The 18,960-nt window shown below is 42.3% G+C and overlaps 1 protein-coding gene across 1 annotated transcript; it reads right to left on the bottom strand.

Annotated features, from left to right (window-relative positions):
• Positions 1–5,448: 5,448 nt before the first annotated feature.
• SLC19A2 (solute carrier family 19 member 2) lies at positions 5,449–18,154 on the bottom strand. The gene is made up of 6 exons (XM_081950202.1): positions 17,806–18,154; positions 15,106–15,714; positions 11,411–11,633; positions 10,392–10,584; positions 9,394–9,535; positions 5,449–7,462 (listed from the first exon to the last, which is right to left on the bottom strand). The coding sequence occupies exons 1-6, from the start codon at positions 18,001–18,003 to the stop codon at positions 7,337–7,339; spliced, it is 1,491 nt and encodes a 496-aa protein (XP_081806328.1). The 5' UTR covers positions 18,004–18,154; the 3' UTR covers positions 5,449–7,336.
• Positions 18,155–18,960: the final 806 nt, after the last annotated feature.

Here is an 18,960-nt window from a genome sequence, read left to right as displayed (position 1 = left end):
AACATTGGGCATTATCTAATAAAATGAAATCCAATGATGAAAAGAGTAAGGTTCTACATTTAGGCAAGAAAAACGAAATGCACAGGTACAGTATAGGTGGTACCTTCCTCAATAGTAGTAACTGTGAGAGGGATCTTGGAGTCCTAGTGGACAACCATTTAAATATGAGCCAGCTGTGTGCAGCAGCTGCCAAAAAAGCCAACACAGTTCTAGGCTGCATCAACAGAGGGATAGAATCAAGATCACGTGAAGTGTTAATACCACTTTATAATGCCTAGGTAAGGCCACACTTGGAATACTGCATTCAGTTTTGGTCGCCGTGATGTAGAAAAGATGTGGAGACTCTAGAAAGAGTGCAGAGAAGAGCAACAAAGGTGATTAGGGGACTGGAGACTAAAACATATGAAGAACGGTTGCAGGAACTAGGTATGTCTAGTTTAATGAAAAGAAGGCCTGGGGGAGACATGATAGCAGTGTTCCAATATCTCAGGGGTTGCCACAAAGAAGAGGGAGTCAAACTATTCTCCAAGGCACCTGAGAGTAGAACAAGAAGCAATGGGTGAAAACAATCAAGGAGAGAAGCAATTTAGAACAGAGGAGAAATTTCCTGACAGAACAATTAATCAGTGGAACAGCTTGCCTCCAAAAGTTGTGAATGCCCCAACACTGGAAGTCTTTAAGATGTTGGATAGCCATTTGTCTGGAATGGTATAGGGTTTCCTGCATGGGCAGGGGGTTGGACTAGACGACCTCCAAGGTCCCTTCCAACTCTGCTATTGTATTTATTGTATTACCTCCAAGACTCCTTCCAGCTCATTTATTCTATTCTATTTGTCTGAATCCTGAGTGCATGTCTGCGTCAGACTGTGTGTTAATATACACTATACATCTTTTACTTGGTGGGTTATAGGCAACGGTACTGTATATTGGTTTGCAAGGTCTTGTTGGGGATCCTGGTTGGCATATAATAGCATGAAGATGTTTGGTTCTACTTGTGTCATACTAGCCAAAGTATTCCAAAATCAATCGATTGTTACTATCCTTAGATCTAGTGGGGATGGCAGCAATTGGTGGCTTTGTAGCTGAGACTGGTAGCCTGGTCTAACCTCCTGGCTTACTTTAACAAGTGTCAGATGACTATGGCGTGTCAGATGACTATGGCAGAGAGATGTAAATAAAATTGTTCTGATCTTCTGGAGTGGAACTGATTAATATATGCTAGGACATAAAATACTAAAATACATATCAGAAAGTATATATTAATGTAATCTCTGTTAAAATTGCATATGAAAGCTGGTCAGGAGTACAGTAATGCATGATGATAAAGAATCAGGTACAAATTTTGGAAAACACTGCATAATTCTAAATGAGCATAAGAGGATGTGGATGATTTTAAAATGATATACAGTATTTTAGAATTATTGTTGCAAAAATGATGAAAAACAAACTTTAAAATTATTAAATATATTTATTTGTTTAAAATCATTTTACAGTTTGATTAAAATGTTTTTCCTATCAAATTTGTATTTAGCTTTCCTGCTATTTTTCCTTTGAGAAGGAAACTTCTCTTTAAAACACTGTACCCTAAGGTAATTATATTAATGCAAGAAACATATATCCTCAAAAAGAATCGACTGTATTAGTATGTCATATCTGGGTGTGGTGTGGTGTGGTGGTGGTGGTGGTGGTGTGTGTGTGTGTTCACAGAGCAATTCTCAAACAAGGAAAGTGTTTTAATTCATCCATTAACAATACCTTTGACATAAATGAGGTTTCATAGTTACTGTATCAACCTCCAGAGTTATCAAGAGAAGAAACACAAAGGGCTGAAGTACATATAATTTTAGTTATATTTTAAATTATAATTATGTATGTTGGTTATGTAAGCAGTAAGCAGTAGTAGATGGTGTCACCAGCTAATCCAGCACCCTGAAGCAAATCCGGCTAGACAATATAACTGGGTAGGAAGGGAATAAAAAACAAAAAACTCAACTCCCTCCCCCCAAGCCAAAAAGTACACATGAACTCTTCCTTCTCCAAATTTAAAGGACAAATAGAACTTCCTGTATTTTTCTGCACTTTTTTTTCTTTATTATGAAATATCTATAGTCTACTTAGGTAACTCCAGAAGGTTACAGAAATCACCCCAGAGAATTTTAATAAATGCAAATTATGGATGTATTAGAAAACACCAAAACAATCAAAGTAACGATGTCCTATCTGGTATTGTTGTATGCATTGGTTTAGGTTAGGTTTAGTTTTATTGGATTTATATGCCGCCCTTCTCCCAAAGGACTCAGGGCGGCATACAACATAAAAACACATATTACAAAAGTTAAAAGAAAGATTAAATAGAATATCCAAAAAACCCAATAGGCATTTACAATAAATTTAGAAATTAAATTAAAATTAACAATTAAAATTAATAATTTATTTTATTCAGGCCAGGCCGGCTTGCTGGAAAAGCCAACTCCGGGGGCAGCTCATTCCGAAGGGAAGGCGCTCCCACAGAGAAGGCTCTCTCCCTGGGGGTCACCAGCCGACACTGCCTGGCCGACGGCACCCTGAGGAGGCCAACTCTGTGGGATCGTACTGGACGGTGGGAGGCTAATGGTGGCAGTAGGTGGTCTCAAAAGTACCTTGGGCCTAAGCTGTGGAACGCTTTAAAGATCATAATTAACACCTTGAATCGCATCCAGAAAACAACCGGCAACCAGTGCAGGCCGCCTAAAAGGGGTGTAACATGGGAGCACCTAGGTATCCCATGAGAACCTGTGCGGCCATATTCTGGACCAGCTGAAGCCTCCGGGTGCTCTTCAAGGGCAGCCCCATGTAGACAGCCTTACAGTAGTCCAGACGAGAAAGGATGAGGGCATGAGTGACTGTGCACAGGGCATCCCGATCCAGGAAGGGGTGCGACTGGCATACCAGGCGAACCTGGTAAAAGGTCCCCCCTGGTCACGGCCGTCAGGTATCCTTCTAAACTAAGCCACATATTCAGGAGGACTCCCAGATTGTGGCCGTCTCTGAGGGGGCTAAAATTTCTCCCCCTATCATCAAAGATGGTACAAGATGCACAAATCGGGATGACAGGAACCACAGCCACTCAGTCTTGGAATGATTGAGCTTGAGCCTGTTCGTCCCCATCCAGATCCGTACAGGCATCGGAACATCACATCAAAGGCATCATTTGGGTGGTTTGGGGTAGAGATGAAACGTTGGGTATCATCAGCGTATTGATGATACCATACCCCAAAACCACGGATGATGTCGCCCAGCGGTTTCATGTATATGTTGAACAGGAGGGGTGAGAGAACCGACCCCTGGGGCACCCCACAACTAACCAAGAGGTGCCTCAGGGTCGATCTCTGCCCTCCAGTCAACACAAACTGCGATCGATCTGACAGGTAGGAAGAGAACCACCGCAAATGGCGCCCCCCACTCCCAACCCCCTGAGTCGTCGCAGTAGGATACCATGGTTGATGCTATTGAAAGCCGCCGAGAGGTCTAATAGGACCAGGACAGAGGAACAACCCCTGTCCCAGGCCCACCAGAGATCTATCAACCAATGCGACCAATGCCGTCTCCGTGCTGTACCCGGGCCTGAAAGCGAAGGTTGGAGACCGGATGATAGTTGGCAAATGAGGTTGGGTCCAGGGAAGGCTTCTTAAGGAGGGGCCTCAGCACCGCCTCCTTCAAGGCGGTGGGAAAGAACCCCTCTCTCAATGAAGCGTTGGTAATTGCCTGGAGCCAGCCTCGTGTCACCTCCCGGGAAGCCGAAACTAACCAAGAGGGACACAGGTCCAGCACACAAGTGGCAACACTGAGTCTCCCCATAATCCTGTCCATGCTCTCGGGAGTCACAGGGTCAAACTCATCCCAGATAGTTTCCCAAAGATTCATCCCCGTCGACTCGCCCGAATCTACCCAGTCAGAGTCCAAGCCTGTCCGAATCTGAGCGATTTTATCCTGCAGATACTGAACAAATTCCTCAGCCCTACCCTGCAAGGAGTCTTCCCCAGTTCCTTGATTAAGTAAGGAGCGGGTCACCCTAAACAGGGCGGCTGGGCAGTTATCTACGGACACGATAAGAGCAGAAAAATGTTGCCGTCTTGCCGCTTTGATCGCCACTAAGTAGGATTTAATATGAATTCTTACTAGTGTTCGGTCGAATTCGGATCGGCTGGCTCTCCAATCACTCTCTAAGTGTCTTTTCCAGCGTTTTATCTCCCGGAGCTCATTGGTAAACCAGGGAGCTACCCGGGATCAGCACCGGGTCAGAGGCCACAAAGGCACAACGCGGCCCAAGGCCCCAGTGGCCGCCTATCCCAGGCTTCCGCTAGAGCTTCAGTCGAACTGTGAGCAAGGGATTCAGGAAAAGTCCCAAGCTCCAACAGGAACCTTTCAGGTCCATCAGGTGCCTGGGGCAGAACCATCTAATCGGTTCCGCCTCCCTGCGGCAAGGGGTGGCGGTATGGAAGTCAAGCCTAAGGAGGAAATGACAAGGGTTGGATAGAAATATCCCCTAAATCTAGATCATTCATCCACTGTACAGAGACGAAAATCAGGTTGAGCGTGTGTCCCCCATTATGAGTGGGGTCTTGAATTAACTGAGTTAGGTCCATAGCCGTCATGGAAGCCATGAACTCCCGAGCTGACTCGGATGTCTCACCAATGGAAGGCAGATTGAAATCCCCCAGGACCATAAGCCTGGGGAAATCAACCGCCAATCTGGCTAATATATTTAACAGCTCCGGCAGGGCCGATGAAACGTAGCAGGGAGACAGGTACTTAACAAAAAGACCCACCTGGACTCCAAGGCCCCACTTCACAAAAAGGGACTCACACCCGCAAGAGGCACAGTGACCTCCTGAGGTCCAAGACTTTCCCTAATAACCACCACCATCCCCCCGCCCCTGCCCTGGGTTCTCAGCTGGTGGAATGCCCAGAAGCCTTGTGGGCATAATTCAATGAGGGGAACACTCCCCTCATGGCCCAACCAGGTCTTTGTAATGCATGCCAGGTCCGCTCTCCCCTCTTGTATGAGGTCGTAAATGAGGGGAGCCTTATGTACCGCGGACCTGGCATTAAATGATACCAGCCAGAGACCCGGGTCCTGTAATCCCGAGCACCCAGGGGTGCGAGAGGGGCAATGAGGGTCAGAGCGCATGATCGCTCTTAAACAGCAACCCCGTATCCCCCAGACATAATTTGGCCCTAGGCCCCCACCGTATCTGCCCCTCCCACATACAGTAGAAATGGCAACCCCCCCCCCAATGCAATGATTTAATGTCTCCCCTGGAATCCCAATTCCAGCACTTCTGACCTGCGCCCATTAGTTAGCTCTGGCCTGTGTCCTGGCAGACTCCCCCTCAAGTCTGTCTGAGCCATCCGAATCAACCCCCCCACGCCCACCCCTTAAAATTTGATTTTAAAAACCTTGTAAAAAACCCCTAAGAAGCCTCTTCTTTGCATGCCACCTCTCAGGATCCCAAGATCCGTCATTAAGGAAGCGTCTTGATAAGCAAGAAGGCCATCCCCAGGAAAGGGGGAGTTCCCAAAGGGAGTAAAGTCCTGTCGCAGTATAATATAGAGGAGTGTGTGGCATCAACCAAAGCGGAGTGACATCACAGGGAGATGGAACGGGGAGATGACATATCCACGGGGACGCAGCCAACAGTGTTCAAGGAGGTAGCGGGAGGCTTATGTCCATTGTAGCCATAGTCGATGTTGAAGACAATATGTAAGGGTAAACGGTCAGATAGCAAAATCGCAGCAGATGATAAATTGTGGGTTGGTGAAGCAGCCAATGATGGCGGCGGTGAGGACAGCGGCGGCTGCTCCAACAACTGAGCTCTGTCCATGTCAGCCGCACTCATATCCGTCGCCGGGGCCGCACTCCGTTAACCCAGTCCATAGTGTCACAAGGGGAGGGGCCAAATGGCACAGTACAGTGGCCCAGGCAATGGCGGTGATAGCGGGGGGGGCACAACACAGGACCCCCCCCCCACTCCAACCGCGCCCACGCCAACTAACGAAGCCATTTTCCGCTGGCATCAATGCCCATGCCAGCCGCCTCAGCCACTCCCTCGTTAATCCAGTCTATCACGTCCATAAGCGGGGGGGAGCAACTGGGATAATACCATGGCATGGGCAGCGGCAGTGATGGTGGCAGAAACCCCAGGTAGCCCGCCACTGCCGCCGACCACACCCACGCCGGCAGCAGAAAAACGCTCTCCATTCTCCATTCACAGCCAACCACCCCGTTTCACTCACAACGTTCCGGCTACAGGACAGGAAATCACAGCTCAGGGGTACCCCCCGAGGTTCCAGGAAGTTCCCATAGCTGGACCTGGAGCCGATGATGGGATAGGGTACCCCCTGCATACCCTGAGAAGGAAAATCATATACCCGAAGTTCTCCTCAAACGCGACAGGACACCATCTTGGGCATGCGCAGTAGGAAGCCCATTGCATTGGTTCCACAATTCAAAAATACAATCATCATTGGCAGAAACAGCAGTCAAGACAATTTCTATTACTTGGACAGATAATGCAGAATGATACAGCTGCCATTTCTTTTACTTAGACATTGTGAAAGTCTACTAACAACAGCATGAATACATAAATTTAAGAGTTTCTTTGGAGAAGCTGAAAGGCTTAATATGACCAATAGAAATTATCCAAATGACAACCTATATTTGAATCCCAGGAGGTTTTCTGCTTCTGTTAATCATTGCCTTTTAATATTAATAAATTAGGATATACACTTGACACTTCAGGAATGGCAACAAAAGAGAACTAAAATCTCTAAATTTATCAAAATCACTCTACAGAGTGAAAAATATTTTGATTGCTTATACAGAAAAGTCTAAATGTTATTCAGAATGTGCAATTACCAAACCTGAGCAGTATCCTGCCATGGCCAATTTGTTTCAAAAGATGCTGCTGATTGCAGTTCTATCACTGTGCCACAGTTTTAGGCTTCTAAAAGTCAACATATAAAGACTACTGAAAGGATAGCTAGGCTATGCTTTTTTTTAAAAACCATCACTTTTCATTTACAGTTTTATGGTCTGGCTAAAGAAAAAAACAGATTTTCCCCCTATGTAGACTTTGTCTACAAAAGGCACGTTGATCCAATGTTGTTAAATACAGCATTCTTACTTATATAAGATGAATGTATTCTACTAACATATGCTACTAATATAGTACAAATAGAGTCCAATACAATACAGATAGTGGTTTTAAAGTAACAATAGTTCCATAAATATGAACCATCATATTTAAATATAGGTTTGCCCCACCAGGTATCAAATTAGTTCATCCTTTGTATTTTAAGCATCATCTGCAACAGCATCATTTCTCCTTTCCTTTCTCCAGAAATTCTTGATAATACTGTATGTGCCACTTATCAGGAACAATACTGCTATGACAGCAAAGTAGCCAGCGTAGATCATGAACTACAAAAAACAAAAGAAGATTTAGAAAATGGAGAATTAAATGTTCACTAACTTCTCTCATAACAGGTACAATCACAAAACAGGTTAAAAATAACTTAATTTGCTGTGGATTTTTTAAACACAACTGGAGAAAGGCACTTTAGACCTTCTGTCTCAAGAATCATAATTAATTATTAGATTTATTATAGCCGCTTAATTTCAGAAGACTCTGGGCGACTTACAACGTCCCAAAAACATAAAAAATATAATAACAGAGCAAAACAGTCAAAAAATATTAAGGAAAAATATTAATACCATGATAGGAGGTTTGCTAACCCCAAGTCTGGAAACACAGCCAGGTCATAAGTGTTCCCAGTACCTTAAGGGAGGAGGAACCTTACATATGTCTTTAGGAATGCTATTCCAGAGAATAGGGGATGTGACAGAAAAGGCACATTTCCTCATTCCCACAAGATAGCAACATTCAATCTGTAGCGCATCCATTCCAGGTAGACAGAAATTATTGGAGATAGTTAATCCTGTAGATAACCAGACCTATCTTATGAAGGACTGTATAAGTGATGACCTGTACCGTGTTTCCCTGAAAATAAGACAGGGTCTTATTTTCTTTTGACCCACAAAATATGGCTTGGGCCTTATTATCAGGGGAGGGCTTATTGTTTTGGGGTTGCTGGGCGGCTGCCATACAGCCCACAACCATAGAGCGCACTCCTAGAGCAGCCGCTGATTGAAGAATCGGAAGCTGAGTTCTGGAGTTTGGAAGCCGGAGAAGTTATGCTCAGAGCGCAGTGGCGGTGGCGCCCTGGCCCTGCAGGGAGAGCTGGGCCAGGGCATGGTGAGGCTGGGAGGCATGCAAGCTGGGGGCAGAACAGGCGCTTGCGCAACCACCCCCTCCAACCGGGCAGAGCTCCATGCACTGACCTAGAGGGTACCCCGAATATGCCAAGCCACAGGAGCTGGGGGGCAGGCAGAGCACCACATGACTTGGCACCTTAAGGATACCCCGTAGGTCAGTGAATGGCGCTCTGCCCAGCTGGAGAGGGGGTTTGCCAGGCGGCTTCTCGTGAGCATGGTCACCTCATGGCTGCTTCACCCCTGAGGCTGTGCCCGTCTCTTCGGGAGCCCACTAGCAAAGGAGCAGCCACCCAGCAACTCTCCCCTCTGGCCAGGCAGAATGCCACTCCCCAACCTAGCAATATCCCGAAGGCAGCAAGCAACATGAACGCCTTCCCCCCCCCCCCCGGTTCCCGTGGCTTGCCGCCTTTGGGATACCAGTAGTTCGGTGAGCGATGATCTGCCTGGCTGGAGAGGGAGTTGTCCAGGGGGCTTATTTTCAGGGGGGGCTTATAGTTTTGCCCACGCGAAAAATGTGGCAAGGCCTTAGTTTCAGGACAGGTTGTATTTTCGGGGAAACCCGGTACTTTGAATTGCATCTGGAAGCTACATGGCAGCTCATGTAGCAGCAATGATAACCAGGCATATATTAAAACCTGTTACTGCTGATACCAATACATTTTAGACCAGCTATAGCTTCTGATGAATTTTGAGGGCAGTCCATATAGAACTACATGGGTCATGAGGGGATTAGGACATACATGTCTATTTTTTCCCATGTAGGCTTGAGCTACATGGGTCATAATTTGTCACAATTCTGATCTGCATTATGAATGTAAAAAAAAATATCTCTTAAAGTAGAGGGGGAAATGTACTTTTAAACCTCCAAAAGCAACTTATAAGGCCTCTCACATTTTGAAGATACTCAAAAGTAGCCTTTCTAAATGGTCTTAAAAGGTTATCCAATATCAATGATGATATTAGAGAATATTTGATTATGGAACATATGAGAACTAAAGTCTAATTTCTTTGCAAGGTAACAAGTTATGAAAAGTTGTCCACTCTCTTCCCACCCAATCAAAATCAATGAATCTTACCTGTGTACTTATGCCAAGGCCAAGACCTTTTGCATCAACAACTATCAATGTGAGTATTGTCTGCAATGCCAGTGCAATAAAAGTATTAACACCAAATACAAGGGCATAGCGCTCTACACTTAGATTTGCAGCAATCTGGAACCTTCACAAAAAGAAAAGAAAGATGAACTTAAAGAAACAACATATTTCATTTTATCACCTGCAGGTTATCATCAAAATGTAACCATATTGGTTATATAAATTTTTTATTGTGAGTTTCATTTATTTTGCACACAGACCTTTCTGAACCTTAAAGAAAACACGAGGTAGGAGAGTGGGCATATTTGCAAGTAAAGAATCTGTGAATAATGAGAATCAACTATAAAAAACTATATTTAATTTGTCTTTACATATTTTCATAGACCAGAAGTGAGGAACTCCCTATCACTATTCCATTCCCAGAAGGCTCAACTGATATAAGGTTTAGGAAACCAATAACCCCCTTCCTCAAAGCACCATTCCTTATACTGAAGCTGTATCCTATCTCCCCTTGGAGAAGGCCTAGAAGGAATGAAATAGAAAATAAGGAACACGTTTTCTGCTTTATGGAAAAAAGAAAACATTCCTAATTTCTTCCTATGTGGTTCTCCACAAGCAGCACATTTACAAATTTATAAGATATACATTTTGTTACATTCCCAACTTCCATCCCCATTTTAACTGCTTTTTGTTACGTTGTAATTCAGCAGGTGGTGAAAACAGGTTCGAACCTATTTTAGCTATTTGGCTATTTTATAGCTTCATTGTGACAGAATTGAAGCTTTTAGACAAACACAGTGAATCTACTCCAAAAGCTATATGACAACATTCCTCAACATGGTACATTCCATATGTACTGGACCTCTCTCATTAAATTATTTAGAATTTTGAGGATTTGCAATCTGATCATACATGTATGATATCTGAGCAATGGGAACATTGAAAATTTATAAAATGATGAAATATGCAAGTGTACTTACGTTGCAATTGTAATGAGCATCATATAGACAATTCGAAATGCCATGTATGAAACATAGCACACCCAAATGTTATTAATAGTGTCCATGATATACACAGCTGCAGCAATGAAGAGGGAGAACATGGCTAAGACTATTTCACCCCAAGTAAGAAAAGATATTTTTATGTGTCCCACAGCAAATACAGCCACAGCACCTATACATAGAAAATCCAAACAAGTTAAGGGTACAAGAATAATTATGTCCAGTATAGTGTATATTTTGAATACTTTTTAAAGGGAATCTTCCAGGGATCAAAATCAGAAAATACAAATCAGTAATAGTTTTGCTAAGTATTTTCTTATCACATCAGCAGAAAGAAGGAAACTAGGATTTCTTATGGATATCTTCTGCAGAAGGCTCTATAAATACTACCATCTCCATATAATACAGGGTGTCAAACTCAAGGCCCGCACGCCGGATCCAGCCCCAGGGTGCTTAAACCTAGCCTGCAGGACCGGCCTGGAAATTGCAAAGGATTAGCCCGTGGTGCCTCTGCAGCCAAAACAGGGCGCAGAAGGCTATATACACACTCCTGTGCCTGGCCTGGCCAGCCTCCTGCAGCACTCTGCTAGCGGAGTGCTTAAATCCGGCCTGCAGGGCCAGCTTGGAAATAATTTTGGCTGTCAGAGGCACCATGGGCCAGTCTTTTGCTATTTACAGGCCGGCAGGGTGTTGCAGGAGCATCCATCCAGTCCCATTACCCCCACCCAGCCGTCCCACAGAGGATAACTACAGAGGATAACTAAGGCTGATCCAGCCATCAAAGAAATCCAGTTTGACACCCCTGATATAATAGTTCAAAACTATGACTAAATTGCTAATAAAAACAATACCACATGGATTCACTTAATAGCAATGTAGAAGAGTGCTCTTAAACAAAATGCTCCTTATACAAATTAGTAAATATTAGTTTTGACCATTCCAAAATGTAACAATATGCTCCGTTGATCAGAAGAAAGCCAAGTTAAGAAACAACTTACCCAACAATGTGGAAACCGCTTCCACAGCACCATTATAGATCTCAGAGGTCTGAGAAGGCAGCACAATTTCCCACATGCCTTGAATATAATTGATGACCTGGAAATAGCCACATGTTGACAGGGCCCACCATACAGACCAGCAAACCAGAGGCCAGGAAGAGTAACACTGTAAGAAGTCCTGCCAGAGGTCTTTGATTACATCCATAATGTTCACCTTTTGCTCCTATATGGATTAAAAAAATAAAAAATAAACTAAAATATACCAGAATTGTCTTTTATGTCTGCCATAGTACAACTGGAATAGTACTGATCCAGATAAACTCTGAGAATATTATTCACATATTTCAGAAGAATTCACAACAAATATCACAGAGTTCTCATTTCTCCTTAGGTATAGAGAAAATGCTGGAGCTTTGTATTAGTTGAAGACAATGATCATTCCTATGTGGCAAGTAGGGATAATTTTCATTCATGAATGCTTGTCCACAGAGCAAATCATTCTCTGACCATACTTCTGCTTGCTGAAATATGCTCTTAACTCTTCTTTTGGGCTTATTTGTATCACTAGATGAAATACTCAAAAGTAACACTAAATACAGCTTTGTATTCTAATAAATGTGGAAAGATTTGGTATTGCCAATTCTGGGGACAGCATTCTGCCAATCAATAATCCTGCACAGATTAAACTGTAAAAGGGGCAGACACATTGCTTTCCTCACCCTATATGTCTTTCTATTGTCTGGGACCATTTTACTTAATTAAACTATGAGTAAACTAGTTACGTTTACGCAAACATTTGCTATTACACAGGAGGATATTTTAAGCAATTGTTCTGAAGTTGGTATTCAGTTCATACATTTTTTTTCATACAGTTCATACATCAGCATCAGGTAGGCTCCCAATTATTCCCAAGGCTTTCAGAAGCATACAGTACCACTGACTACCTTCATTTCATAAAAATCGATACAAGTTCAAACATTATTTTGCGCAGTTCTGCAAAAACTCTCTTTCCTTTTACCACTTTAAAAACAAAGCAAGCAATGGTCAGGTTTTTAATAAATCTGTTGAGTAATTCCATAAAAAGGCTGAATAACATGATGGCTAAGCGATGCTTGATAATAATAGAAATGGTTCACAAGAAAACGATCACCAACTGCTGCAGAAATAATAGGTCCATCTATTTTAGCTTGGACTATTTAGCATGTGCAAATAATACTTTGCTTCAGCTCAGTGTGGGCAAACATTTACAATATAGTTGGATAAGATAATTAATGGCACTCTAAATATGATACATTTGAACAATAAAGTTTGATGTTCATATCACTGATCTCTCCCATGTAAATGACCTTGTTGCTAGGTGAATGGTACTTCTCAGTACTTTAATTACTTTCCATGAATTAAAAACAACTACAGGCTCTCTCAAAGGATCACCATGACTACAATCAACATAAAAAATTCAAGTGTTCTTTTCACACTCAGTACTGTGTAGGCCAAAGAGAGATATGTAGAACATTTTTCACAAAATCCTTCAGTACAGTGGTCTTCATTTAACAACCATTCAGTCTGCAGTCAAGTGAGTAAGTTGTATTTATGACCAGTCCTTGAAGTTCAAGGCTATTGCAACAATCCTATAGTGATATGATCATAATCCAGGACACTCAGCAACCTGCTCATACTTTTGGCCATTGCAACATTCTGCAGTCGTGTGATTACAATTTGTGATCTTCCCTGCTAGCTTCCCATAAGCAGTCAGTGCGGAAGCCAGAAAGAATTGGAATGCACATTCACATGAGGTCCTTGCTTAATGACCTGTGAAGCGCTCAAACTGTAGTTGCTTAGTGGCATGGTCACGTGACATCATGCTTTATGCCTGCATTGTTTAGTGATAAAAATTCTGATCCCAACTGCTAGTCTAACCCAATGACTATATGTAATCTAGAAAGAGCTCACCGCACAAACTTATCATACATTCTGAGTAAAGTCTCTGAACATAGAGATAGTAATGCCGTCACTGTTAGTTGCTTGTACATAATTATATTAAATCCAACAAATGAATTTCAATAAATCTATGAAAAAAGCCAAAATTTTGCATCCACAATTGAATCAGGCAAATGTTGAGATTACAATTAATCAATTTTTGTACACAGGTTTAAAAAACATATAGTGCATGACTGTCCAACTTTTTGACTTGCCTAGGCCAAATGATTATTACTTATCATTAAAATTACAGCTATGTTCTTTATCTCAAAATAGAATAAAAGTATAAATGAGTAAATGTCACAGTCCTTCATAAAATATTACAAAATCCTTACTTTGTAGATATGTACTGTAGGTTTCTTAGCAACAATGTATCAATGGCTTGCTACAACATTCTTCTGGTTAGTTTCCCACCACCCAACTTTTCTCTTTTCTTCAATCCAAATGATAAGGAGCATCTGTCTATGGTTGCTCCATAATTATAGAATAAGGAGTTACCAAAGGTAAATTAGCAGCCAGTATACCACAAATGACCAAATATTACATTTAAGTAACATGCTGTCATATTTGGTTTCAGAATATTATCAAAATATTAACAATATTTCTAGTATTTTACATTAAAACAGCAACCCTAAACTATCTGTTAGAGGGACAAACAGGCACATTTATTGCCCATGAATAAGGTACTATACATCAGATAGAAACACTAAGCAAGAAAAACTTGTCTTTTCTCAATTATACTTAAAATGGGTTGAGATATACAAGCCAAAGAAACACAAAGCGAAGAAACCACTTCTTACCACTAGAAACTTATGCATTTGGCAATATAGAAGTGTATACATTATTTTCCAGTCATCATTTTATTTATTCTGCTTGTTTGTACTGCAACTTTATTATTTTTACAAATAACTGAAGGAGGCGAAGTTATCCAACACACCTTCCTCCTTTTCTTTTCCCCATAACAACAACCCTGTGAGGTTGTTTGGGCTGAGAGAGAATGAGTGGCCCAGTCACCCAGCTGGCTTTCATAGCTAAGGTGGGACTTAAACTCAGTCTGCCACTTTGTAGCCTAATTTTTATTATCTCATTGTGCATTGTGTGATTAAGAAATCTAAGAAATGTGTCACATTGTAGTGCAAGTAGTTTTCTTCACACACAAAAAAAAGGGACGGGGGGGAAGGGGGGGAGGAGATTTGTTCTGAATCAGACAAGAGGGAAAATGAAAAGCCTTTCTACCTCTGTTCTAACCAGACCAGCTAAGCTTATGTAAGTGGCAAGATGACCCTTTTTCCACCCCAACTAATCCTTAACGTTATGTTCAGATTTTCATTCAATGATGTCTAGATTGCCCTGGGCTAAGACTAGCCATAGCTTTTTTTTTAATTCTTCTTGGAAGAATCTATTATATAGCTAGGAGCCTGCCTTCCAAGGTAAATGGATTAGCTCCCCCCCCCCAATGGTGTTTCCCGTAAATAACTCTATTTTTGTGCATATTGGCATATTTGGTTTTGTCTATATTCTGAAATGTCCTTGTTTTGGCAGACAATAGGATCTCACCAACACAATTCTGATTAAAATCTCATCACCAGAATTTTAAATGATCAAACAGAAGCATCAAAGGGGAACAGGCTATTGATCAGCGCAAGTTAATCCAATTGAAAACAAGTGCTCCACTATATTTTCCACATACCCCTCAATGCAAAAGGACTAGTACTTACTTGCTCCTCTGCAGGACGCTCTTCTATATTTAATGGAATCTTCAATTCCACATCTTCCAACCCAGGAATCTTCTTTAAGGCAGGATCGTGTTGGATAATTGTTCCATTTTTATAATTTAAAACTTTCATCTCCTTACTGACCTGGAGGCTTGAGCGACGGTGAAAAAAAAAGCTTTTCTGTGGCATGGGCAGAGACCAAGCTATTGCAAAGGCAACAGATACAGAAGTAAGTGACACCACATTCAAACTGAACAGGGACCAACCTACAACAGACACTAGGACTTGTCCACAGACAGAGCCCACAGTATAGCCCACAAGGGCAGCACTTCGACAGTAGCTTGTGACTTTCTGGTACAAGTTCAAGTCCACAACACTATAAATATAAGAATAGTAAGCAATTTCTGTTGCAGTCACTAATCCATAAAAGAATTCCAAGAACTGAACAGCTAGAATTCCTTGAGAGTAGAGAAGCATAAACCATGTTACTATAAGGCTTAGTCCTTGTAGAAGGATGACTGGCTTGTATCTGAGATAATCGGTTGCCAAGAAGACTGGGATCAGCAGCACCAAATAAGAGTATGTCCATACTGGATAAATTTCATTGAAGACCTACAAAAAAAGGGATATTATCTTTATAAAATGGAAATTTCCCTTTATATATCTCTATGTCTATATCTATATTGGTTTTGAATACTGTAAAAATAAATTTAGAACAGAATTACATAGAAATGAACATATAATTGCTAACATATATAAACTTTTATTAAAATTTGAAATGAAAACACAAGTGAAAGAATGCATGACAAAACAGAGTAGAAATGTTGGTTATAATATACAAACTGTACAATGGTAGAATAAGTGGATGAAAGGACTGAAATTCACACATTAGTGTCTTAAAGACAACTTTTATAAAATGATGTATCATTAGTATTTGCGACCAGAATATTATCTAAAGTGTATGAAGGAATTTCAAATGTATGTTGCAAATGCGAATAAGGAGACCTTTTATCGTGTTTGATGAACCCGTAGAAACACACACATACACACCCACGTATAATTAATTAATTCAGAATTTTTTTAAAAAAATAGTACACAATTGAAACCAGAAATGATTTTGACTTTGACTTTGATTTATTGACTTTGATTAACCTCAATACCAGGAAAGATTCTGGAAAAAATAATCAAGCAACGAATTTGCGAACACCTAGAAGCAAACAAAGTAATAGCCAAAAGCCAACATGGATTTGTCAAAAACAGATCATGCCAGACTAATCTTATTGCATTCTTTGATAATGTGACAAAATTAGTGGACCAGAGGAATGCCGTTGATATAGTTTACTTGGACTTCAGTAAGGCTTTTGATAAGGTAGACCATAACCTACTACTAGATAAAGTAGAAGAATGTGGGTTAGACAGCATCACCACCAGATGGATTGGTAACTGGCTGACCAACCGCACTCAACGTGTAGTTCTCAATGGAACTGCATCTACATGGAGGGAAGTATGCAGTGGAGTACCCCAAGGCTCTGTTTTAGGCCCAGTACTCTTCAACATCTTCATCAATGATTTGGATGAGGGAATAAATGGGGAACTCATCAAATTTGCAGATGATACCAAGCTGGCAGGAATAGCCAACACTCCAGAAGATAGGCTTAAGATACAGAAGGATCTTGACAAACTTGAACATTGGGCACTATCTAATAAAATGAAATTCAATGGTGAAAAGAGTAAGGTTCTACATTTAGGCAACAAAAACGGAATGCACAGGTACAGTATAGGTGATACCTTACTCAGTAGTAGTAACTGTGAAAGGGATCTTGGAGTCCTAGTGGACAACCATTTAAATATGAGCCAGCAGTGTGCAGCAGCTGCCAAAAAAGCCAACACAGTTCTAGGCTGCATCAACAGAGGGATAGAATCAAGATCACGTGAAGTGTTAATACCACTTTATAATGCCTTGGTAAGGCCACACTTGGAATACTGCATTCAGTTCTGGTCGCCACGATGTAAAAAAGATGTGGAGACTCTAGAAAGAGTGCAGAGAAGAGCAACAAAGATGATTAGGGGACTGGAGACTAAAACATATGAAGAACGGTTGCAGGAACTGGGTATGTTTAGCTTAAGAGAAAGAAGGACTAGGGGAGACATGATAGCATTATTCCAATATCTCAGAGGTTGCCACAAAGAAGAGGGAGTCAAACTATTCTCCAAAGCACCTGAGGGTAGAACAAGAAGCAATGGGTGGAAACTAATCAAGGAGAGAAGCAACTTAGAACTGAGGAGAAATTTCCTGACAGTGAGAACAATTAATCAGTGGAACAGCTTGCCTCCAGAAGTTGTGAATGCCCCAACACTGGAAGTCTTTAAGAAGATGTTGGATAGCTATTTGTCTGAAACGGTATAGGGTTTCCTGCCTAGGCAGGGGGTTGGACTAGAAGACCTCCAAGGTCCCTTCCAACTCTACTATTGTATTGTATTGTATTATATTCCTTGCAGTCATCTGCTGGTAAGCATTCTTTCTGAGAGTCGTCGAGGCTCCTTGAAGGTTTATCTGTGCCCTCCATTCTTCCATCCTCCACCATTCTGTCAGAGCGGAAGAAGCTTCTTTGATGAGAAGGAAACGCCCTCAAGGAAAAACAAAGTCTAGTTGCCTTTGGGGGGGGGGTATCACTTTTGGGCCAATTAGAGAGGAGATCTCACCTGGGTCTCCGTGAGGTTCTTGTCCGGTCCCAACAAGTAAGGTGTGAGAAAAGGTTCCGAAGGTCGCAGGTTGGCAAAGAAACCGTAGCCGCACAGCACAGTCGTAGGAAATCCCCAACCAAAACGCCGCGGGGGCCGCCTCGCGCGGCCAGGGAACAACCGGGACCGGAGTCCGTCCAAGATACCCGGCGTTTCCATCTGACGAGCCCCGCAATGGGGCAACTCAAAATCCCGCTTTCAGCCGCGGCTTCCGGACTGTAGTCGCTTAGTTGACTGGACAGCCAGAAATCCTACCAGCAACCCACGCGGCCAAAGGCACCTTAGCCCTACGCAGTAAATAGTCCCGACTACTCGCATCTGCGATTGGGTGGAAAGAAGGACGTCCAAATCAACGGAGGGGAGAGGTTACGAGTTGATTGCAGAGCAGCCAATCGGATTGCTGAATTCAGGGCACACCGCCGCTGGCTTTATTTTGATAGGTCGCCTTTTCCCTGTTCGTGCCGTTTCTTGTTTTAACTGGCGCGCTTTGCGGAAAAAACTGGAGTAGTTTCGTAGGTGGGGCTGTCCAACCCCTTGCTTTAAGACAGAGTCTTCAAACTTGTTAACTTTAAAAGACTTGGGGACTTTCAACTCCCAGAATTCTCCAGCCGGCTGGAGAATTCTGGAAGTTGAAGTCCCCAAGTCTTTTAAAGTTGACAAGTTTGAAGACCCCTGCTTTTAAGAGGACTGCATTCATGGTTGTGACATCAGTGGAACCAGGAGAAGAATATTTCCTGCGTAGGGAATATCTCCCGTGTGGTGGAGGAGGGGGGTGCTACAAGTTGGACAAGCAAACCAGAGTCTAAAAACGTGCTCAAACGCTGTTTTAGGAGCGATTTATTGCGATTATTACTTTTAGCTTTCTTGAGTTCTTTACCATGCATTCTTCTCATATTATCGCAAGTCTTACACGTGGTGTTGGGCAGATAGATGGAATCAACGCCCGAAAGGAAGTAAGTCACGGTGGGGGCAGTTGAAGTATGCCACTATGGACTCCATAGGTGGCAGGAAATGTGTGAGAACAATTGTTTAAGTCTTTATCGGGCTTTCCCGGGAGGAAGCAGGCAACCTGGTAACAGTCTTGTGTGCAGTGGAGTCGACAGTAAAGGAACTTAA

The sequence above is a fragment of the Natrix helvetica genome (assembly GCF_964273705.1).
Source record: "Natrix helvetica genome assembly, chromosome: 4".
Taxonomy (NCBI): Eukaryota; Metazoa; Chordata; class Lepidosauria; order Squamata; family Natricidae; genus Natrix; species Natrix helvetica.
Note: the sequence above shows the minus strand (reverse complement) of the source record. Positions and strands in the feature narration are given on the sequence as shown.